We start from the raw sequence: 23,590 nt of genomic DNA, 5'->3' as shown, positions 1-23,590 counted from the left end.
CTTGCGTCAATTGTTGCTGAGGCTTAGAGCCACGAGTCTCTCACCGAAATCAGTTCTAGCCGTTGCTGCTGTACCCGTGCCCGGTTCTTACGTGTCCATCCGTTAGGACTGAGAGGACAGGCAGAAAGTTTCGGTCACCTCACTAAGTATCAGGGCCGGAAAGAGACCCTCGGCTACACGCTCCAAACATGCAGAGCAGCGCCAGCTTCTCCTTATGTGGAAGCCGCCGGTCGACGCCCAGTCTGGAGTTGTAGTACCAAGATTCCAGTTCTTACGCGACTTGCTAGAAGCGCAGGAAGTTGCTTTTCTGGGGGAAAGTGGGCCAGGGAGAGAAGGTACCCCACAGAGCAAGACGGGGAGTGCGAGGGTGTCCTTGGGCTGGACTGGGGCAGAGTCCTGGCCCTTTAAACTCGGGGGGGAGGATCCGGAAGTGGATGGGCGGGGCAAAGGGCTCTCGTATATAAAGGGACCCAGCCGCGCGGGGTCTCCAATCTGCCATTTTCTGTCTCTCAATAGGTCTCTGGCGTCCCAAATTTCCTCTGTTTTCCTCACAGACTCTATTCCGCCCGCTGGTCCACCACCTCAGGGGAACGATGGCCGCAGAGTCCACAGCCACTGCCGCCATCAATGCGGAGCTGGATTCCGCCGACAAGTAAGCGGGACCATGGAGAGCTTGAGGCACTGGCCAGTCCACGGGGAGGGGGTGGTGGCCGGGGGCTCCCCGGGAGGGACAGACCCGGGAGCGGAAGGACTTGCCTCCTACTGAGCAGCCGTCGCAGTTCGGGGAGGCCCGGACTGTAGGAACCCACCTTTTGCAGAGAACCTCGCGCATTAGCAGTAACACTAGTCGGCTGCCGCCCCCTGCCCCGCTTTTCGCGGCCGCCATCTTGCCGGGGGCAGCGGCGGCTGCTCCATCGTCTGCCCCTCTTCTTCCTCCCCCGGCCCGGGGCTATCGGCGAGGAGGCGGGGCCACAGGGCTCCCGTTTGTCTTTATGCCCGTACTGTCCCCGCACTCCTGGCTCGCTCCTCCAGTAGTGTCCCCAAGCAACCCGGGAAAATAACTAACAGATTTGGCGCCAAAAAAAAAACACCCTTGCACGAGGAGGGAGGCTGGCCCGGTGGGCTCGGGAGGGGGCGGGGCTTTCAGGGGGCGGGGCCACGTGGGCGAGCGTTCGCTTTCCTCCGCCGGCTCTGGAGCAGGGGGCGGGGTCCTGAGGAGGCGGGAAAACTCCATTGTTTGGGGCTGTGCGGCTCGCGGAGATTTTCCAACTTCCGCGGTGTGGCGTGGTGAAGCTTGTTTCCCACGGTCTCCTCGCCCATCTCCTGCCCTCCTGCTCTCAGCTGTCCTCGTTTTTAGACCTGTGGTGGAGAGCATAGTGACTCTTTAGGCTTCGGGAGTGCTGGCCAGAGACTTGGCTGCTTCGGAGGGATTTTAATCGGGACTCAAAGTATCTTCACCCAGCGCTGCGTGAAACTCCCCTTCCAGCAGTGTTTGTTTGCTGGGTGAATGGGCGGTAGTAGGCGCGAAATGTATTAGGACTGGGTAGAAACGATTGCTTTGAAAGCGCCACAATGCTTGTCAGACGTAGGGTATTTCTTGAACGGTGAAAGGAAGCACTCAGTTAATTCGAGGAAGCAAGTGCTGTTTCCATCTAGTGGGTCTGACTTCCCAGTCATCCCTTGTTTTTTAGGGGCCTGGTTTTATTTTTTCCCTTCTGCACTTTGGAAGTTAGCTTTCTCCACATAAAGAAAAAGGTTGCTGTGACGTTTTATGATTGGTTTATAGACTTAACACTAAGATGGTGTTGGTACATTCACAGTTACTGGAGGTTTACTTATCTCTGCCTATGCTACCTACCACTTTTTGGTTCGTTTCCCTGTTGGGCTCACGTTGAGCAGTGGTTCACAAACCACCCTCAGGATCACGGGGGAACTCTTAGAAAATACGATTTTAGTTTCAAGCTCTGTTTTCAGCCTCATCATTCATTGATAGGACAGAATAGCTTGAGCTTTGTGAGTCGTGTGGTATCTTTTTTTTTAAGGAGCTCCTTACTTGAGACTGAGGCTCAGGAGACCATTTTATGGTGCGCTAGACGACTAGCAATATTCCACTTAGAGGGATCCTTGCCCTCTTAACCCTTAGTAAAAGTATTAAGGGTTTGGTTTTCTTTCTTTTAAGATTTTATTTGACAGACGGAGTGGGAGAGGGAGAAGCAGGCTTCCCGCCGAGCAGGGAGCCCGATGTGGGGCTCTATCCCACTGGGACCACGACCGGAGCCGAAGGCAGACTAATAACTGAGCCATGCAGGCGCCCCGGGTTTGGTTTGGTTTTGCGATAAAATTATCAAGGAATACGGATTGCAGATTTCCAGATGTTACCTGTGTATAGCTAAAGTTAAGTTAGTGGTGAACTAGTCTCCAGCTTCCTGGCAGGTCATGCACTGAGAAAGAACTCTTGTGCCTCCAGAAAGGAAAATAAACCATAAGTTCCTCCTACCATGAGTCGCAAACTAAAACTGACCAGTTGTATGTATTAAGTGCTTTTTTTGAATGTTTTTATTTGACTCACATGAGTTTGCTATGAAGTAGTTATCCTCCTTTTACAGGTAAGAAAAATCAAGATTAGAGTGGTGAAATAATTTCCATATTCATAAGTGGCACAGTCTGCGTTAAACCCCAGTATTTCATTTTTATACTTTCATTACCCATGAAGAAGCTTACTTAGGGAGTTAATTACATGAAAACCTAATTAGCTAGTCTGAGGGAACAGTAAAGATGGCATTTCTCAGTTAAGTAAGTGGGGTAGGGACGCCTGGGTGGCCCAGTCGTTAAGCGTCTGCCTTCGGCTCAGGTCATGATCCAGGGGTCCTGGGATCGAGTCCCGCATCGGGCTCCTTGCTCAGCGGGGAACCTGCTTCTCCCTCTCCCTCCCTCTGCTTGTGCTCTGTCAATAAATGAAATCTTTACCAAAAAAAAAAAAAAAAGTAAGTGGGGTATTCAGAGGTAAAGTGTCTAAGGTGTTTAAGGGGGAGGGTAAAGAAAATGACTTGTTTAGGGGCGCCTGGGTGGCTCAGTCGTTAAGTGTCTGCCTTCGGCTCAGTTCATGATCCCAGGACTCTGGGATGGGATGGGTTTCCGCATTGGGCTCCCTGCTCAGTAGGGAGTCTGCCTCTCCCTCTCCCGCTGCCCTTCCCCCATCGCTCGTGCTCTCTCTCAAATAAATAAATAAATAGATTTTATAAAATAAAAAGATTTTATTTATTTATTTGACAGACAGAGCCAGAGAGGGAACACAAGTAGGGGGAGTGGGAGAGGGAGAAGCAGGCCTCCTGCTGAGCAGGGAACCCGGTGCCGGGCTCGATTCCAGAACACTGGGATCATGACCTGAGCCAAAGGCAGACGCTTAACCACTGAGACACCCAGGCGCCCCAGTAAATAAAATCTTTAAAAAAAAAAAAAAGTGACTTGTTTAGATTTTCATACGATGCACTTTATAATTCTAATATAACCACTGAAAGAAATAAAAACATGTATAACTTTAAAACCAGTAGGGAGAAAAAATGGAATAACAAATAAACCTCAGTTCAGAGTTGATTTTGATACCAACTTCATTGCTTAAGTAGAGGGATGTTGGACCACAATTTTGTCAGCTGTAAAAAGCTTCATTTTGGCCTCTTCGGAGTCTTGTGCAATTTAAACATCGCTAAAGGTAATCATTGACTAAGTGCTCTATCAGTCTTTGTTCTTATTACCTTTCTAACTAGTTCTTAATCTTTTTATGTTACAAAAGATAAAGAATATAGCAGTGTGTAAGGAGAAAAGAAAGCTCAGAAAGGAGTCTTATGTAATGCACTGAATTTTGGCTTAGCTGTTGTCTAATTCCCGCGCTGCTTATTTGTTGCTTGAGAAGAGATGTCAAAATAAAAATAAGTGGTTTAGCTCAGTAATCTTAAAGTTCTGGATTTGTCCTTTCTATTTCCACAAGTGGTTTGTTTCCTTTGTGTTGGTGTAGGTGTTACGTTAGTGCTTAGTATTTTGCTGTTTTTTTTTTTTTCTTTTAAGATTTTATTTATTTGACAGACAGTGAGAGAGGGAACACAAGCAGGGGGAGTAGGAGAGAGAGAAGCAGGCTTCCCGCTGAGCAGGGAGCCCAACACGGGCTCAATCCCAGGCCCCTGGGATCATGACCTGAGCTGAAGGCAGACGCTTAACGACTGAGCCACCCAGGCGCCCCCAGTATTTTGCTGTTTAAAATAAGATTAAGATAACTTCTTGTGAGTTAGCTCCATGGGTTTATGATGAATTAATGTCGTAATTATTTGTGTGAAAGATTTAGCCAGGATACCAGAGTACCTATCTTGCAGTGGGGGAGAGGAGTAAGGTAGGTATTAGCTCAAATGTGTAAGTGGGAGAAGAGTCCCTCTGGTGGATCTGGGGAGGAAAACAACAAAAAACTATTAGAAGATTGTTTTAGTTGAATTGTTACTTGGTAATTTCAAGGTACTTTTTTGAAGTCAGGGCAGAAAAATAAATGTGTTGAAATTATTTCTCAATAAGAGGAATATAACCTTGTACTGTTTTTGTTTCTTTTAAGATTTTATTTATTAGAGAGAGCATGCCCAGAAGTGGGGAGGAGGGGCAGAGGGAGGAGGAGTGGGAGAAGCCGACTCTGTTGAGCGGGCAGTCCGACGAGGGGCTTCATCCCAGGACCCAGAGATCATGACCTGAGCTGAAGTTAGGTGCTTAACTGACTGAGCCACCCAGGCACCCTTGACCTTGTACTCTTAAGACAATTAACTCATCATCACATCCTATTAACCTTGATAATGCTAATTATATACATGTCCAAAAGCATTCTTCACTTACCACTTTAAAGAATGAGGTCCACTCAATTTAAGAAGCAAAACAATTGAACAAAGAGAAGGACAAACCAAAACACAGACTCTTTATAGAAAACAAACTGATGGTTACCAGAGGAGAGGTGGGTGGGATGAAGGGTGAAAGAGATGAAGAGGATTAAAAGTACAGTTATCATGGGCACCTGGCCGGCTCAGTTGTAGACCATGGGACTCTCGGTCTTGTGAATTCAAACCCCATGCTGGGCCTGGAGCCTACTTAAAGGAAAAAGGTACATTTACCATGATGAGCACTGAGCAATGTATAGAATTGTTGAATCACTGTATTATACACCTGAAACTAATACAACACTGTATATTAACTATACTGGAATTAAACTTTATTATTTTTTTGGAATTAAAATTTTTAAAAATAAATAAAATAGGGGTGCCTAGGTGGCTTGGTTGAGCATCTGTCCCTTGGTTTTAGCTCAGGTCATGATCTCAGGTTCATGAGGTGAGCACTGCATGAGGTGAGCACTTAGTGGGGAGTCTGCTTCTCTCTCTCTCTCCTTCTGCCCCTCCCCCTGCTGGCATGCCTTCTTTCTCGCTCTCAGTCTCTTTGTCTCTCAAATAAATAAATCTTTAAAAAATAAGTAAATAAAATTTAAAATGAAGTCCACCCGAAAGATTACACAAAAAAACTGTTAGAACTAATAAATTCTGCAGTTTTTTTTAAGGTTTTATTTTTACATAATCTCTACACGCAACAGGGGCTCGAACTTAAAACGCTGAAATAAAGAGTTGTATCCTTTACTGACTGAGCCAGGCAGGTTCCCTGCAGAGTTTTAAGTTAAAAATCAGTTGTGTTGGGTGCCTGGGTGGCTCAGTTGGTTGAGCAACTGCCTTCGGCTCAGGTCATGATCCTGGAGTCCCAGGATCGAGTCCTGCATCGGGCTCCCTGCTCGGCGAGGAGCCTGCTTCTCCCTCTGACCCTCCCCGCTCTCATGTACTCTCTCTCTCCCTCTCATTCTCACTCTCTCAAAATAAATAAATAAATCTTTAAAAAAATAAAAATAAAAATCAGTTGTGTTTTGGGGCACCTGGCTGGCTCAGTTAGTGGAGCATGTGACTCTTGCTCTCAGGGTTGTGAGTTTGCTTCCGGTGTTGGGTGTACAGATCACTTGAAAATAAAATCTTAAAATCAGTTACGTTCTGGGTGCCTGGGTGGGTCAGTTGGTTAAGCGACTGCCTTCGGCTCAGGTCATGATCCTGGAGTCCCAGGATCGAGTCCCGCATCGGGCTCCCTGTTCGGCGGGGAGTCTGCTTCTCCCTCTGACCCCCCCCATGTGCTCTCTCTCTGTCTCTCTTTCTCCCTCGCTCAAGTAAATAAATAAAATCTTAAAAAAAAAAAAGAGTTGCGAACAATCTGAAAAGGAAACAATTCCATTTAAAATAGAGTCAAAGAGTTAGATACTAGGTATAAGCCTGACCAAGCAGTGAAAAACTTGTACAAGCTTTTTTAAGACTTATTTGAGAGCAAGCGAGCCTGGGTGCGCGAGAGTAGGGAGCAGGGGCAGAGGGAGCGAATCCTCAAGCAGACTACCAAGCATGGAGCCTGACACAGGGCTACGTCTCATAACCCATGAGATCATGACTTGAGCTGAAACCAGGAGTCGGAGGCCCAACTGACTGAGCTAACTGTGCGCCCCTTGTACAAATTTTTGAAGTAAAAACTATAAAACATGGCTGAAAAATTCAAGAAGATATAAATGGAAACTTACCCTGTTTTGGGTTGGAATGCTTAATATTAAGATGTCCTGGGGTGCCTGGGTGGCTCAGTGGTTTGGGTGTCTGACTCTTGGTTTCTCGGCTCAGGTCATAGTCTCAGGGTTCTGACATCGAACCTTGCATCAGGCTCTGCTCTCAGCGAGGAGTCTGCTTGAGAGTCTCTCTCCCCCTCTCCCTTCACCCCTCCCCTTGTTCATACATACTCTCAATTAAAAAAATCTATGGATCTGTCTATCCATCTATCTATTTGACAGCACAAGCAGGCAGAACAGGGGCAGAGGGGGAGGGAGAAGCAGGGTCCCTGTTGATCAGGGAGCCCAGTGTGGGGCTTGATCACAGGGATCATGACCTGAGCCTAAGGCAGCCACTTAACCGAATTAGCCACCCAGGTGCCCCTCAGTTAAAAAAAAAATATTAAAAAAAAAAAGATGTCCAGGGATGCCTGGGTGGCTCAGTCGGTTAAGTGTCTGCCTTCCACTTGGGTCATGATCCCAGGGTTCTGTGATGGAGTCCTGCGTAGGGTTCCTTGCTCAGCGGGGAGCCTGCTTCTCCCTCTGCCTGCTGCACTCCCTGCTTGTGCTAGCACTCTCTGATAAATAAAGTAAAAAAAAGGGGGGGGAGGTGCCTGGGTGGCTAAGTGGTTAAGTGTCTTTTACGCTTTCTTTTAGGAATTTTAGTTTCAGGCCTTACATTTAAGTGTTTAATCCATTTTCAGCCCAGTTTTGTGTATGGTGTAAGATAAGGATCCAACTTCATTCTTCTGCATCAGCATATCCAGTTTTCCCAACACACCATTTGTTGAAGAGACTGTCCTTTCCTCATGAAGTGGTCTTCGTATCCTTGTCAAGGATCATTTGACCCTATGTGAGGATGTATTTCAGGGTTTTTTATTCTGTACACTGGTTTATTTGTCTGTCTTTATGCCAGTTACCACAGTTTTCATTACCATAGCTTTGTAATGGTTTGAAATCAGGAAGTGGGCCCTCCAACTTCGCTCTTTTTTAAAACTGCTTTGGCTTTTTGGGATCCAATTGAGATTCCTTATAAATTGTAGGATGAAATTTTCTTTCTTTCCTTTTTTTTTTAGATTTTTTATTTATTTGAGAGAGAGAACGAGAGATAGCATGAGGGGGGGAGGGTCAGGGGGAGAAGCAGACTCCCCGCCGAGCAGGGACCCGGACGCGGGCCTCGATTCCGGGACTCCAGGATCATGACCTGAGTGAGCCGAAGGCAGTCGCCCAACCATCTGAGCCACCCAGGATGAAATTTTCTATTTCTGCAAAATATGCCATTGAAATTTTGATATGGATTGTGTTGAACCTATAAATCTCTCTGATAGTATGGACATCTTTTTTTTTTTTTTTTTTAAGATTTTATTTGACAGAAAGAGGGACCATGAGAGAGGGAACACAAGCAGAGGGAGTGGGAAAGGGAGAAGCAGGCTTCCCGCCGAGCAGGGAGCCTGATGCAGGGCTCGATCCCAGGACCCTGGGATCATGACCTGAGCCGAAAGCAGACGCTTAACTGACTGAGCCACCCAGGCGTCCCTAAAAAACTTTTGTTTTTAAAGATGTATTTATTGAGGGGTGCCTGGGTGGCTCAGTCGTTGAGCATCTGCCTTCAGAACCCAGAAACACCCCCCGCCCTTTTAATCACATTCCTTCCTTCAGTGGTAGCTCTTTTGACTTCTAACATAATTAGTTTTGTCAGTTTTTGGAACTTTATATAAATGGAATTATATAGTATGTAGTAATGTCTAGTTGCTTATACTCAGCATTATGAGAATCATCCACATTACATACTGTTCAGTGATTTCTTTGTGCTGTATAGTGCTTCACTGTATGAATATACCATACTTTATCCATTCTATCATAAGTAGAGCTTGAGCTTACATTTATTTGTAAGGGTAACTTAAAACTTTGTAGGGAGGTGATAGATGATGATAAATATAATTGTCTGGAAAACTGTATTCTGTTTCTGGTTTCCACCGTGGGCCTTGGTTTCCTGTTTCTCGTGGTGGCCATAGTGGGGGGGGATTCTATAAGTTAACTGAGATTCCTTCTTTTTCTTTCTTTCTTTCTTTTTTTTTAAGATTTTATTCATTTGATAGGAAAAGAGAGCGCACAAGCAAGGGGAGCTTCAGGCAGAGGGAGGGGGAGAAGCAGGCTCTCAGGATCATGACCTGAGCTGAAGGCAGACCCTTAACTGACTGAGCCACCCAGGCACCCCTGAGATTCATTCTTTTAGGAAAATTTTGTGAAGCAGTTTTCTTGTCTCCCAGGTTATAAGTGTACTTCCCCTATATATACTGAACATTTGTTTTAGTTACTAGAGGTACCACAGTTAAGGAGACAGAGGAGGTCCATCTTCTCAGATGAAGTTTCCACTACTGGGCTATGGACTGTACATAGATTAGAGAATGTTAATGATAAAATGTTGTGCAGATGTTTATCTTAATTTACCCATTTTAAGGTGAAAGTAACTGGGTGATTAATTTAGATTGTATGGTCAGGGATTGCCTCTATGACATATGAATGGCAAGGGACCAGCTATATGAAGATTCTAGCATGGAAACTTTATTCATAGAAATAAGGATAGCAGAAAATAGGGGTACACATGCAAACAGGTTGGTAGTTTTGGTGTGGTGAAGGAAGGCCTGTTGTAATCGTTTCTGTTCCATGAAGTGTGAGGCAAGGTTAGAAGTAGGGGGGAGTGTGGTAGGGTGTAGGAGATTTGAAGAAGAAGCAGTCATTTTGGAGACATGGAAAAAATATTCATGAAGAAAAATTCTACAGGATGTGTGGTAGGATTGCCAGTGTTGTCTCTGTTTTATGTTTGTGGCAAGAATTTAAAGTGAGTCCATTCAGTGCTCTTGTATGTTTTCTTAGGACGTTCATTCAGCTGCTTGGCTATAGCAGATACAGAATAAATGGTTAGAGGGTTGAGACCTTTTAGGGAACTTAAGGGTTTTCAGAAGAAAACTCTTGAATATAGAATACTTTCTTCATAGAGAGTTTATGTTAAAAAACATGTTGAAGATAATAATTGAAGATTTGCTTCCCACCCACCCTGCATATCTAGTTGTCCAGCAGCAACTACCTATTTGGTCTCTTGGTGCTTCCTCTTTTTTCCCCTCAGATAGCAGTCTCCTCTGCATTTAAACATCCTAAAATGGATGCATTTAAAAACCATTCTTCCATCATATATCTCTGTTTAGCTACTGTTTTTGCTTCTTTAACTTTGTAGTCAAACTTCTTTAGACAAGAATATGCCTTCCTAGATCCCCTTTTCTTCCCTTCTATTTGCTTAACCATTTAGCAAATGTATTTAATACATATTTAATGTGTTAGGTTTTAGAGATACAGAGATGAATTCAGGCTCAGTTTCTGGTCATCAGATCATAATCTAATAGGGCAGGTGTGTACTGAGTATACCATTTGTTCAGTTTGTATCAGTCTGGGTTCTTTCCCTTCATGCCATCTAAACAACATTGCTAAAAGTAATCATTGATTATCTGTATGCTAAATTAGTCTTTCTTAGCTTTCTAATTAGATCTTAACCTTTTTCCTGAATCTGATACCAGTCACCCCCTCCTAATTTCATTTTCCTTTGATATAACCTCCATTTCTTTGTTTCATTGTTAGTAATTGCTGTGGATTCATTATATATCAAACATTGAGTGAAGTGCTTTGTGAACTTTCTTGTTTAATTTTTAAAACAAATCCTGTGAGATAGGTACTATTAGTTATAGTTGATGAAACTGAGGCACCTCACAGGGCAAAGTCACTTGCCCTAATTCTACCCTAGTGATTCAGGAGTGGTCACTTATTTTAACAAATACTGATTAGGTGCCAGGCCTTGAGCATGGTGCTAGGATACAGCTAGAATAAGGTAGATACGATTTTTTCCTTAGAGCTTAATCTTCTTGGGCAATACAGGAAGTCAATAGGTGATTTAAGTATAGTATGAAATGGGTTGGTGTCATATACGTTACCAAATCACCTGTGTAATTAAGTTATTTCTCTGTAAAATAGGAGCATTGCCATCTGCCACAAAGTTTGTGAGAGGATTAAATGAAAACGAATAGGTACTGCATGTGTTATGTTTGGTAGTCAGATGTTTGCTCTGAATTCTCTATTGAATGTTAACCATTTAGTTTTTTATAAGCTCCTCAAAATCAACTTGTCTTAATATGTAAGTCCTCCAGTTTTCACCTGATTTTGATTGGATAGCACTCAAGTTTCCCAACCTCAGAAATAAGAATTCTGGACTCTTTCCTTTTCTAATTTTCAAACAGTCGGTAATATTTAGTAGCGTGGTATTCTATAACAGGGCTTAGAAATGCTAAGTCTAGAGGGCCAAATAGGAATAAGTGAAGTGATAGGGCTTGTAGTAAATTCTCCTCCCTTAAAGTGAGTGGTCACTATTTAACTTTAGCTGATTGTGTGAGGTGAGGCCATACTGGCAGGTATCTGATTTTTAAAAAGTATTTTAATTATTTTTTTGACTAGAAAATACATTCCTGATTTAAAATCCAGAATGTTGGTTATATAGTGAAATGTTCCTCTACCCTTTACTTTCTAGTCACATAGTTTTTCTTCTCAGAGTGAACCAGCATTAGGAATTTATTATGTATCCCTCAATGACAACCTTCTGCATATAGAAGCAAACAGTATGTAGTTATTCTACATTGTTGTATAAATGGTAGCCTACTTGACACATTTCTGAGCATTTAGCAATATATCTTGAAGATCATTCCTCATCAGGGTGCAGTTTCCTTAATTTTTTTGTGGCTGCCTTGTGTTCTATTCTGTGGCTGTCTCAACACATTCCCTACTGATAGACATATGAGTTGTTTCCAGTATTGTGTTATTACAATTAGCACTACAGTGAATAACCTTGTAATAAATGATGGACTAGTATATCTGTAGGGTAAATTTCTTCTTTTACTTAAAAAATTTTAATTTCAATATAATTAACATACAGTATTATATTAGTTTCAGGTATACAGTATAGTGATTCAACAATTCTATATATTACTCAGTGCTCATCACGGTTAGTGTACTTACCTTAATCCCCTTCACCTATTTGACCCATCCTCCCACCCACTTCTCCTCTGGTAACCAATCAGTTTGTTCTCTTAAGAGTCTGGTTTTTTTGTCTCTCTTTTTATTTGTTTTGTTTCTTAAATTCCACATACGAGTGGAATATGGTATTTTTCTCTGACGTACTTCACTTAGCATTTAACATATTCTCCAAGTAATTCCCAGGTTGACTGAAGTTTGAGAAGTACTGCTTTAATCCATCTCTTCCTCACATTTTACTAGTACTACCTTAGTTCAGGCCCTTTTTACTTGTCTGGGCCAGAAACAGTGGGAGTAAATTTATCACTGGTGAGTGCTTTACGGTGTTATTTTTTAAAGTTTTTTTTTTTTTTTTAAGATTTTATTTGACAGAGAGACACAGTGAGAGAGGGAACACAAGCAGGGGGGTGGGGGAGGGAGAAGCAGGCTTCCCACGGAGCAGGGAACCTGATGCGGGGCTCGATCCCAGGACCCTGGGATCATTACCTGAGCCGAAGGCAGTTGCTTAATGACTGAGCCACCCGGGCACCCCTAAAGGTATTTTTTTTAAAAGATCCTGCCCCGTGTGCACGGGCCAGTGTGGCTGTGTCCCAGGCGCCTCAGGGAAGCAGCACACCTTGGTGTCCTGGCACCATTCAGGTTGTGCCAGCTTCTCTCAATGGGCTGAGTGTGGAAATAAAAGCAAATCTGTATGGGAAAGAAAAAAAAGATTTATTTGAGAGAGAAAGAGCGTGCAGGCGGTGAGAGCTGGAGGAAGAGGAAGAGAGAATCTGAAGCAGAGCCCAACACTGGGCCTGATCTCATGATCTCGAGAAAATGACCTGAGTTGAAACCAAAAGTTGGCCACTTATGCGACTGAGCCACTCAGGTGCCCCTACAATGTTATTTTTATAATGTTATTACTGATTTTTTTTTTTAAAGATTTTATTTATTTATTTGAGAGAGAGAATGAGATAGAGCATGAGAGGGGGGAGGGTCCGAGGGAGAAGCAGACTCACTGCTGCTGAGCAGGGAGCCCGATGCAGGACTTGATCCTGGGACTCCAGGATCATGACCTGAGCTGAAGGCAGTCGCTTAACCAACCGAGCCACCCAGGCGCCCTGATTTTCTTGTTTCTTTTTTTTTTTTTAAAGATTTTATTTATTTATTTGAGAGAGAGAATGAGAGATAGAGAGCACGAGAAGGAAGAGGGTCAGAGGGAGAAGCAGACTCCCCGCTGAGCAGGGAGCTCCATGCGGGACTCGATCCCGGGACTTCAGGATCATGACCTGAGCTGAAGGCAGTCGCTTAACCAACTGAGCCACCCAGGTGCCCTGATTTTCTTGTTTCTAATTTTATCTACTTCAAACTGTCTTTTATACTACAATTAGAGTATATAAAAAATAAATGTGATCATGTTACACCTTCAGTGACTCACATCAGAATAAAAATTTAAAGCCTTAGGTGGCCTTAAAACAGAATAATATGGCTCCTGTACACACCCATCCAGCCTTGCTCCTTGTTACATCTTCTGATGGAATGCGGGACAAGGAAAGTTAGAAAGGTAAAGTCCAGTTCTTGGAATTTACGTTACAGCTTAAGGAAGTGTTCTCCAAAATAGGGAAGAATTAAGCTTTAGTAATGATACAGAGATTGACACTATGACAGTTGCATTATTTATGATTTATTTTTAAGCATGATTTCTTTTAATTTTAACTGTTTTTTAAAGATTTTATTTCTTTGACAGAAAGAGAGCACACAGCAGGGGGAGTGGCAGGCAGAGGGAGAGGGAGAAGTGGGCTTTCCACTGAGCAGGGAGCCTGATGCAGGGCTCTATCCCAGGACCCCTGGGATTATGACCTGAGCCGAAGGCAGATGCTTAGCTGACTCAGCCACCCAGGCGCCCCTAAACATTAGGATTTTTCTTTTCTTTTCTTTTCCTTTCTTTTTTTTCTTTTCTTTCATTTTATTTATTCGATAGCAAGACAGCGAGAGAGGGAACACAAGCAGGGGGGAGTAGGAGAGGGAGAAGCAGGCTTCCCACCTAGCAGAGAGCCCAATGTGGAACTTGATCCCAGGACTCTGGAATCATGACCTGAGTCGAGGGCAGACGCTTAACGACTGAGCCTCCCAGGCACCCCAGGATTTTTAAAAATGAGATAAAATTGACAGTAGTTTCAGGTGTGCAACATAATGATCCAATATTTGTATATACTGCTAAATGATAGCCACAATAAGTTTAGGTAAGACTTTTTTTCTAGTTTCAGCTACCTCTTACAAAATGGACAATGTGGGCGCCTGGGTGGCTCGGTCGTTAAGCGTCTGCCGTCGGCTCAGGTCATGATCCCAGAGTCCTGGGATCAAGCCCCACATCGGGCTCCCTGCTCGCAGGAAGCCTGCTTCTCCCTCTCCCACTCCCCCTGCTTGTGTTCCTGCTCTCCTTCTCTCTCTCTGTCAAATAAATAAATAAAATCTTTAAAAAAACAAAATGGACAATGTGTTTAAAGATTTCTGCTTAGAAATGGTGAATTGAAGGTGATAATGCAAGGATAAACAAATAGCAAGAGAATAGCAGAATTGACACATATTTATAGCTTGTACTCCTAGCTCTTTGTTAAACACATTAGGAGGTTAAAAACAATGGTTGTCAGTAGTAAACCCACTAGCAGATGTCTGAAAATAATCTGTTCAAGATAAAGGTTTTAAGATTTTATTTATTAGAGTGAGAGCACAATCGGGGAACAGTAGAAGGAGAGGGAGAAACAGGCTCCCCGCCATACAGGGAGCCCAATGTGGGGCTCGGTCCCAGGACCCTGGGATCATGACCTGAGCTGAAGGCAGACGCCCCAGTTTTTTGTTTTTATTTTTATTTTTTTAAATTTTATTTATTTTTTAAAGATTTTATTTATTCGAGAGAGAGAATGAGAGATAGCACGAGAGGGAAGAGGATCAGAGGGAGAAGCAGACTTCCTGCTGAGCAGGGAGCCTGATGTGGGACTTGATCCCGGGACTACAGGATCGTGACCTGAGCTGAAGGCAGTTGCTTAACCAACTGAGTCACCCAGGCACCCCAATGGGGAAAGCTTTTTAAAAACTAGTTATTTAGAAATGTTTCCATATGTGATTTTATTGCTAAAATATTTATGTTAATAACTTTGGGAATGCTTGTTTTTGCTTCTAAAATCTTTAAAACACCTATAACTTTTTTAAAGATTTTATTTATTTATTTGACATTGGGAGAGACAGCAAGAGAGGAAACACAAGCAGGCGGTGTGGGGGAGGGAGAAGAAGACTCCCTGCTGACCAGGGACCCTGATGCCGGGCCCTATCCCAGGACCCTGAGATCATGACCTGAGCCAAAGGCAGACGTTTAATGACTGAGCCACCCAGGCACCCCTAAAACACCTATAACTTGATTCACTTTTCAGTTTGTACTAAAAAATGTGTAGCTCTCCACTAGAATACGTACACAGCAATGTTCACATCAGCTGTCATAATTGCCAAAAACTAGAAATGAACCAAATGTTCATTAAAGTTCAAAAAAAAAGATTAAAAAATAAAATGTTTTACATTTGCCCTCATTTACCATTGTCAATGCTTCTTATTTATGTAGATCCAAATTCTACCTGGTATTACTTTCTTTGTGCCTAGATTTCCTTTTTTTTTTTTTTTTTTTTTTTTTTAAGAATTTGTCAGAGCACAAGCAGCAGGGAGTCTGATGTGGGACTCCATCCCAGGTCCCTGGGGTCATGACCTGAGCCTAAGGCAGACACTTAACCGACTGAGCCACCTAGGTGTCTCTCTCTGCCTAGATTTCCTTTTTTCTTAAAATTGCCTATTGGTGGTGAATCCTCTCTTTTATAGGAATGAAGAGGATTTATTTCTTGATTTGAAAGATTAACTTCATTAGCTATAGAATAGGTTGATAATTTCTTTTCTTTCGGTATTTTAAAAATACTGCTTTACTATCTTCTGGCTTGCATTGTTTATAACAAGAAATTGACTATCATTATTTGTTACTATGATTATATAAGTATCTTTTTCCTTTGCCTGATTTTATATCTTTTTTTTTTTTTTTTAAGTAGGCTTCATGCCCAGCATGGGGCTTGAACTCACCACCCTGAGATCAAGAGTCACATGTTCTACTGACTGAGCCAGCCAGGCGCCCCTGTGGTTTTTTATCTATCACTGGTTTTCAGCAACTTGACAATTAAATACTTTTGTGTATTTTTCTTCATGATTCTTTTGCTTGGGGTTTGTTGATTTTTGGATCTGTGGATTTATACTTCTCATCAAAATCGGCAAGGTTTCTGCCATCATTCGTTTTTAAAATTTGTTATTATTTTTTAAATTTTGTGTGAGAGAAAGAGAGAGCGCACAAGGAGGCAGAGCAGCAAGCAGAGGGAGAGGGAGAGGGAGAAGCAGGCTCCCCGTGGAACAGAGAGCCTGACGTGGGGCTCCATCGCAGGACCCTGAGATCGTGACCTGAGCCGAAGGCAGACGTCTAACCGACTGAGCCACCCAGGCGCCCCTAAAATTTATTATTTTTATGGTGTTTTGTTTTTGCCATCATTTCATTTTTTTTTTTTTTTTTAAGATTTTATTTATTAGAGAGAGCATGAGCAGGCAGGGAGAGGGGAGAAGCAGACTCTGCACTGAGCAGGGAGCCCGATGTGGGGCTCAATCCCAGGATGCTGGGATCATGACCTGAGCCGAAGGCAGACACTTAACACAGACAGACTGACCCACCCAGGCGCTCTTCTTATTTATTTATTTATTTATTAATTAAAGATTTTATTTATTTGACAGAGACACAGCAAGAGAGGAAACACAAGCAGGACGAGAGGGAGAAGCAGGCTTCCCGCTGAGCAGGGAGCCCGATGCGGGGCTCGATCCCAGGACCCCGGGATCATGAGCTGAAGGCAGACGCTTAACGACTGAGCCACCCAGGCGCCCCTCATTTTTTTTTTTTTTTAAAGATTTTATTTATTTGAGAGAGGGAGGGCATGAGCATGGGGAGGGGCAGAGGGAGAGGGAGAAGTGGACTCCCCACTGAGCAGAGAGCCCAATGTGGGGCCAAACCCCAGGACCTTCGGGACCACAACTTGAGCCCAGACGCTTAACCAGCTGAGCCACCCTGGCGCCTTTGCCATCATTTTTTTTTTCTTTCTTTCTTTTTTTTTTTTAAAGATTTTATTTCAGAGAGAGAGCACAAAGGGAGTGGCAGGCAGAGGGAGAAGCAGGCTCCCCACCGAGCAGGGAGCCCGATATGGGGCTTGATCCCAGGACTCTGGAATCATGACCTGAGCCGAAGGCAGACGATTAACGACTGAGCCACCCAGGCGCCCCTGCCATCATTTCTTTAAATACTTTACTCCATTCCTTTAAATATTTCCTTTCCCACCTCTATCCCTTCAGGGACTCCAGTCCACATCTATGTTAGTCTGCTTAGTGTTTCAGACTCATGAAGTTCTATTTTAAAAAAGTTTATTGCCTGGGTGGCTCAGTAGGTTGAGCGTCTGCCTTTGGCTCAGGTCGTGGTCCCAAGGTCCTGGGATCGAGCCCCGCATCGGGCTCCCTGCTCTGCGGGGAGCCTGCTTCTCCCTCTCCCACTCCCTCTGCTTGTGTTCCCTCTCTCGCTCTGTCTCTCTCTGTCAAACAAATAAAACCTAAGAAAAAAAGTATTTTAGAGAGGAGGGGAAGGACAGTGGGAGAGGAAGAAGCTCAAGCAGACTCCACAGTGAGTGTGGAGCCCACCATGGGGCTCAGTCTCAAGACCCTGAGATCATGACTTGAGCTGAAATCAAGAGAGATTTGTCAGTTACTTTACAGACAGAGCCACCCAGGCACCCCGAAGTTCTATTTATTTATTTATTTTTTAAGTCTCTTTGGTTCCATTTTGGAGTTTCCACTGCTGTCTTTAAATTTCTAGTAATTTTCGGGCACCTGGGTGGTTCAGTTGTTAAGCATCTCCCTTCGGCTCAGGTTAGCCCCACATCGGGCTCCCTTCCCTGCTCTGCGGGAAGCCTGCTTCTCCCTCTCCCACTCCCCCTGCTTGTGTTCCCTCTCTTGCTGTGTCTCTGTCAAAAAAAATTTTTTTTCTAGTAATTTTCTTCCGAGTCTGATTGATCCTATCAAGTGTATTTTTGTCTTCAGAAGTGTGATTTGAGTCTACTTTTTTTTTTAAATACCTTTTATTTTTCTCATGCTCATGCTTTCCTTTACATTCTTGAACATGTGGACTACATTTAAAATAGTTGCCTTAATGTCCTTGTCTAATTTTATCATCTGTGTCCTTTCTGGGTCTGTTTCTATTGATTACCTTTTTCTCACTATGGATTTTAATTTCCTGCTTCTTTGTTTGCCTGATAATTTTTTACTTACATAACTTATCAGACATTGTGTGGTTTATTGCTGAGTGCAAAAATTGAATATATTTTGATGTTGGGATGCAATTACTTGGAAATAGTTCAGTCCTTTTGAAGATTGCCTTTAAGTTTTGTTAGGCAGGCCTGGAGCTTAATTAACTCTGTTAGTAAACGGTACTTGCCATGTGGTACAGGTATTTCTACCCTGACAATTGGGAACGTGAGTTCTTTTAGACCCTTTGTGATCTCTGAAGATTGTTTCATCTTTGCTTTTCTAGTAACCTTTATGTAGGCCTCAGTAGTTTTCTCATGTAGAAGCTGATCAGTAGTTAGCCAAAGACTGAAGGGAACTTTCTGCAGATATCTGGAGCTTGCTATCTCTTCTCCATTCTGTTCTGTAAATTCTAGCCACCTAGGCCTCCAAACCCCAGACTCTTGTCTCAATTTTATGAGACAGAGTCCTTTTGAGTTCCTCTGTGCTATGGACAAAATTCTCTAAGCAGTAAGTTGGGGACAGTTATGGTACTTACCTCATTTGTTTCCCTTCTGTCAGATCAGTGTCCTGTGCTACTAGCTGTTCTGTGTTGAAAACTAATGTTTTATGTTCTTGGCCATTTTTTTTTTTAGTTGTTTGAGGTGGGAGGGTGAATCTGGTACCTGTTAACTTCCGTCATGGGTAATAGTGAAAGTTATATAGTACTGCACCTCACCCCTAATCTGTGTGGGGTATAAAACATCTTGTGTATTTTTGTTGCCAGTGGAGTGCCCCAATATTTGTAGTGTGTATATACAGCATTTTTAGTGCTTATATTCTTTTTGCACATTTATGTTACCACCACATTGTGTGGTCTGTAGACTAGTATTGGTGGTTCGTAGACTAATAGTGGTTTGTGAACTGTTTGTTACTGGTCTACAAAGAGATAAGTATAAAAATTTGGAGTAAGCATTATTTAATAAAAATTCATCTGATGGGGTACCTGGCTGGCTCAGTTGGTGGAGCATGTGACTCTTGATCTTGGGGTTGTGAGTTCGAGCCCCATGTTGGGTGTAGGGATTACTAAAAAAAAAAAATAAAAATAAAAACAGCAAGGAGTGATTGTTTAAAAAAAAATCTGTTGTACACTGGAAATAAAAAATCTGGTCCTTTAACCACTGGTAATTTGAGAAGCTTGTGTTAGAATCTGGCCAAAATAACCCTAGTGAAGCTGTTTAAACGTAACAGGCTATGACAGAAAGTGTTTGTAGGTAAGGATTGAAGGCCATCATTCGAGGTTTCTGGGCAGATTATGTGCTTTACCTGCAGCTAGAAGTACTGCCTTTTCTTTTTTTTTTTTTTTTTAAAAGATTTTTATTTATTTATTTATTTGACAGAGACAGCGAGAGAACACAAGCCAGGGGGAGTAGGGGAGGGAGAAATAGGCTTCCCGCTGACCAGGGAGCCCGATGGTAGGACTCGATCCCAGGACTCTAGGACCACGACCTGAGCTGAAGGCAGATGGATGCTTAATGACTGAGCCACCCCGGCACCCCTGAAGTGTACTGCCTTTTAAATTGTGCTTCATCCCTGTGGCTCTAGCTATGAAGTCTCTGCTTATTTTCAACCCAGTTTTTTCCCCATTCTTCAGGGTTTTTCATCAAACTTGTTGACCAATATAATATTCACAAAAGGATTAGGAGTTAGAAGCAAAGATTTTGGATTCTGCTGAAAGTAACTGACAACTTTTTTTTTTTTTTAAAGATTTTATTTATTTATTTATTTGACAGAGACACAGCAAGAGAGGGAACACAAGCAGAGGGAGAGGGAGAAGGCTCCCCACGGAGCAGGGATCCCGACTGGGGGCTTGATCCCAGGACCCAGGGATCATGACCTGAGCTGAAGGCAGACGCTTAACGACTGAGCTTACCCAGGCGCCCCATAACTGACAACTTTAAAAAGAATACATTTTTGTCTTTAAAGCATGTTCTGGGACTGAGACTCCAATATAGTTAATCCTCACCTGTCATTTAATTGCTTCTGCCTTTCTCTGTGTTTCTAAACAAGCTGTCCCCTCTTTTTTTTTTTTAAGTTTATTTATTTTTTTTAGTGATCTCTACACCCAAGGTGGGGCTTGAACTCACAACCCCCGAGATCAAGAGTCCCTTGCTCTACCGACTGAGCCAGACAGATGCCCCCTGTCCCCTCTGCTTTTTTAACTGTATGGTTGGAGACTGTCTGTCTCCAGTGCACACAGTAGGTACTAAAATTAAAATGTCTATTAGATTTAATACTTATTGAATTGAATAAGCTATTTTTTCATTGATCATTTGTTTTTGTCCATATTGCATGTGTTACTCATCTCTTTTCATAAATTTGTTATAGCTAAACAAGAAGAAAGCCCAGTTGTGGAAAACTAATAGACTCCATTCTATTTGTGTTGTTTTTAACCTTGTGGAGAGTTTTCAGTAATTGTCCACATAAGGAGAGCCCTTTTATCTTCTATAGCTTCTATTCTCATACTTCTAGCTTTCTTGCAGTATGTATTCCAATTCTGAGTAATATTTGGTAGTAAAGTACCTGTAGTAAGGTTGCCTCTTTCCCCACTGTACTTTTCTCCATTTTTTACCAGTTTTTTTTTTTTTTTTTTTTTTAAGTAGGCTTTGTCCTCAGTGTGGAGCCCAACACAGGGCCTGACCTCAAAACCCTGAGATCAAGACCTGAGCTGAACTCAAGAGTCAGACACTTAACCAACTGGGCCACCCAGGCGCCCCTCTCCATTTCACCAGTTAACAGCATTCTCAAATCTCATTTGAGATCTGGAGTGCTTGGGGGCACGTTTACAAATAATATATGTCCTTATCTGGGTATTACCTTTGGGATGTATGTGAAAAGTGATGAAAGGGCAGGTAAAAATGACAAGGATTTTTTTTTTTAAGGTTTTATTTATTTATTAGAGAGAGGGAGAGCACAAGTGGGAGGCGGAGGGAGAAGCAGACTCCTTGCCGAGCAGAGAGCCCCACTTGCGGCTCGATCCCTGGACCCTGGTATCATGATCCAAGCTGAAAGCAGATGCTTAACTGAGCCACCCAGCCGCCCTGTTTTTATTTATTTATTCATTCATTCAAAAAATTTTCTTTTTAGATTTTATTTCTTTATTTGACAGAGACACAGCGAGAGAGGGAACACAAGCAGGGGGAGTGGGAGAGGGAGAAGTAGGCTTCCCGTAGAGCAGGGAGCCTGATGCAGGGCTCGATCCCAGGACTCTGGGATCATGACCTGAGCCGAAGGCAGACGCTTAACGACTGAGCCACCCAGGCGCCCCCTGTTTTATTTATTTATATTTTTTAAAGATTTTATTTATTCATTTGAGAGAGAAAGAAAGCACGAGTAGGAAGCAGAGGGAGAAGCAGACTCCCCGCCAAGCAGAGAGCCCCTTAAAATGCCATGGATTTAAATGAATACTAAGTGCATGGGGTCAATCTATAGGGTTCCCATATAGTAACTTAAATCAACCATGTCTTTAAACCTATCTTAAGTACAACTGTATTGTAAAGAAATTGCAAATACAAGTGTATTGTAAATTTTTCTCACTTTATTTACCAATTAAAAAAAATTTTTATGAAAGATTTGTTTATTTTGGAGAAGGTGTGACTGAGGGGGAGAGGCAGAGGGAGAGAGAATCCCAAGCAGACTCCCTGATGAGCTTGGAGCCTGATGTAGGGCGATCCCATGACCCTGAGATCATGACCCTAGCCAAAATCAAGAGGTGGCGATGCTCAACCGACTGAGCCACCCAGGTGCCCCTAATGTTTTTGTGCATTATTATGAAACATGTTGGGGCGCCTGGGTGGCTCAGTTGTTAGGTGTCTGCCTTCAGCTCAGGTCATGATCCCGTAGTCCTGGGATCGAGCCCCGGCGTTGGGCTCCCTGCTCAGCGGGGAGCCTGCTTCTCCCTCTCCCTCACCCTGCCTGTGTTCTCTCTCCCTGTGTCTCTCTGTCAAATAAATAAATAAAACCTTTAAAAAAATTAACATTTTAAATTTATAGAAAAGTTGCAAAAATGATACAAAGAAGTGTTCTTCTGATTTTCCCTGGAGTCCCCATATTTGCTTTATAATTCGTTTTTGCATGACTGTAAGTATACATGACTCTAAGTCATATTAGATATAGCTTCGTTGCTTTCTGGTATGAAAGCCAAACTCACCTTTGTACTTGACCTGCCCCAGCTTAGAATCTATTATTTTTCAATGGAGCCTTGGTTACTTTTAGTGGGAAATGGAGTTTTAGAAGTATAGTCTGGGTGCCTAGGGATGGGGTACTCATTGCTACAGAGTTGGTCGTTATTTCTAAATCTTTTCAGTAAACACAACTATGAAGTTTTTTTTTTTTTAAAGATTTTATTTATTTATTTGAGAGAGAAAGAGTGAGAAAGCACCAGCCAGGGGAGGGGCAGAGAAGCAGACTCCCTGCTGATCAGGGAGCCCGACCTGGGACTCAGTCCCAAGACGCTGGGATCATGACCCAAGCCGAAGGCAGACACTTAACCGACTGAGCCACCCAGGTGCCCCTGAAAATTTTTTTCAAGATTTTATTTATTCACTTGTCACCACAAGCAGGGGGAGAGGGAGAAGCAGGGCCCTTGAGGAGCAGGGAGCCGGATGTGGGGCTAGATCCCAGGATCCCGGTACAATGACCTGAGCCAAAGGCAGATGCCCAACTGACTGAGCCACCCAGATGCCCTTGGAATGTTTTAAAGATGTTTATTAAAACTTTTCAAAAGTGGGGCGCCTGGGTGGCTCATTTGGTTTAGCATCTGCCTTCTGCTCAGGTCATGATCCCAGGGTCCTGGGACTGAGCCCTGCATCAGGCTCCCCGCTGAGCGGGGAGCCTGCTTCTCCCTCCCCCTCTGCTTGCCTGTCTGCCTACTTGTGATCTCTCTCGTCTGTCAAATAAATAAATAAAATGTTAAAAAAACAAAATCCTTTCAAGAAAACTGAATGCTCTTGGACACTTTGCTTTTTTTTTTTTAAAAGAACATAAACTTTATTTTGAGTTTAACAGAATGTGAGGTTTTTCAGGAATACATATGCTGCATTATAACAAATACTTTGCTGTTTTCCACCTGATCATAAACTCAAAGCTAGGATGTGACTGTTTTGTTCAGTGTAGTGTATCTCATGCCTAGCAAATAGGGCATTTATAACAGGTACTTGAATGAGTAAAGATTAAATTTGATTATATGTATTATATATATATACATGTATATATATACTATATATATATATATATACAGGCTCCAATAGTATATATCATATTACTTTTAAGATATTTATATCCTATTGGGCATTTAATAAATGGTAGCTCTATTATGGCTTTATGTTTTTCTTTATTTAATTTCCAGGCTTAAAATGGCCTTCCTTTTAATTATTTTTCCCTTAATTTTTCATTACAGGATTGAAGAAGATGCTCCTGCTCCTTCTACCTCTGCAGATAAAGTGGAGAGGTAAGATTATTTACAGAGTACAGATTTATATCTGGAACATAAACATTATATCT

The 23,590-nt window shown here is 42.8% G+C and overlaps 1 protein-coding gene across 2 annotated transcripts in view; it reads left to right on the top strand.

Annotated features, from left to right (window-relative positions):
• Nucleotides 1-479: 479 nt before the first annotated feature.
• The window catches only part of NASP (nuclear autoantigenic sperm protein), a 40,742-nt gene continuing 17,631 nt past the window's right edge, over nucleotides 480-23,590 (top strand). The window contains exons 1-2 of one of the 2 annotated variants that reach the window (XM_028123343.2): nucleotides 480-652; nucleotides 23,487-23,537. In XM_028123343.2, the coding sequence (XP_027979144.1) occupies nucleotides 594-652; nucleotides 23,487-23,537 (110 nt within the window). In that variant the 5' untranslated portion in view covers nucleotides 480-593. The remainder of the gene's footprint in view (nucleotides 653-23,486; nucleotides 23,538-23,590) is intronic. The other variant, XM_028123342.2, reaches the window with a different exon arrangement.

The sequence above is a fragment of the Eumetopias jubatus genome, unplaced genomic scaffold, assembly GCF_037043125.1.
Source record: "Eumetopias jubatus isolate StellerSeaLion01/CBP00866 unplaced genomic scaffold, mEumJub1_p1.0 scaffold_4, whole genome shotgun sequence".
NCBI lineage: Eukaryota > Metazoa > Chordata > Mammalia > Carnivora > Otariidae > Eumetopias > Eumetopias jubatus.
Note: the sequence above shows the minus strand (reverse complement) of the source record. Positions and strands in the feature narration are given on the sequence as shown.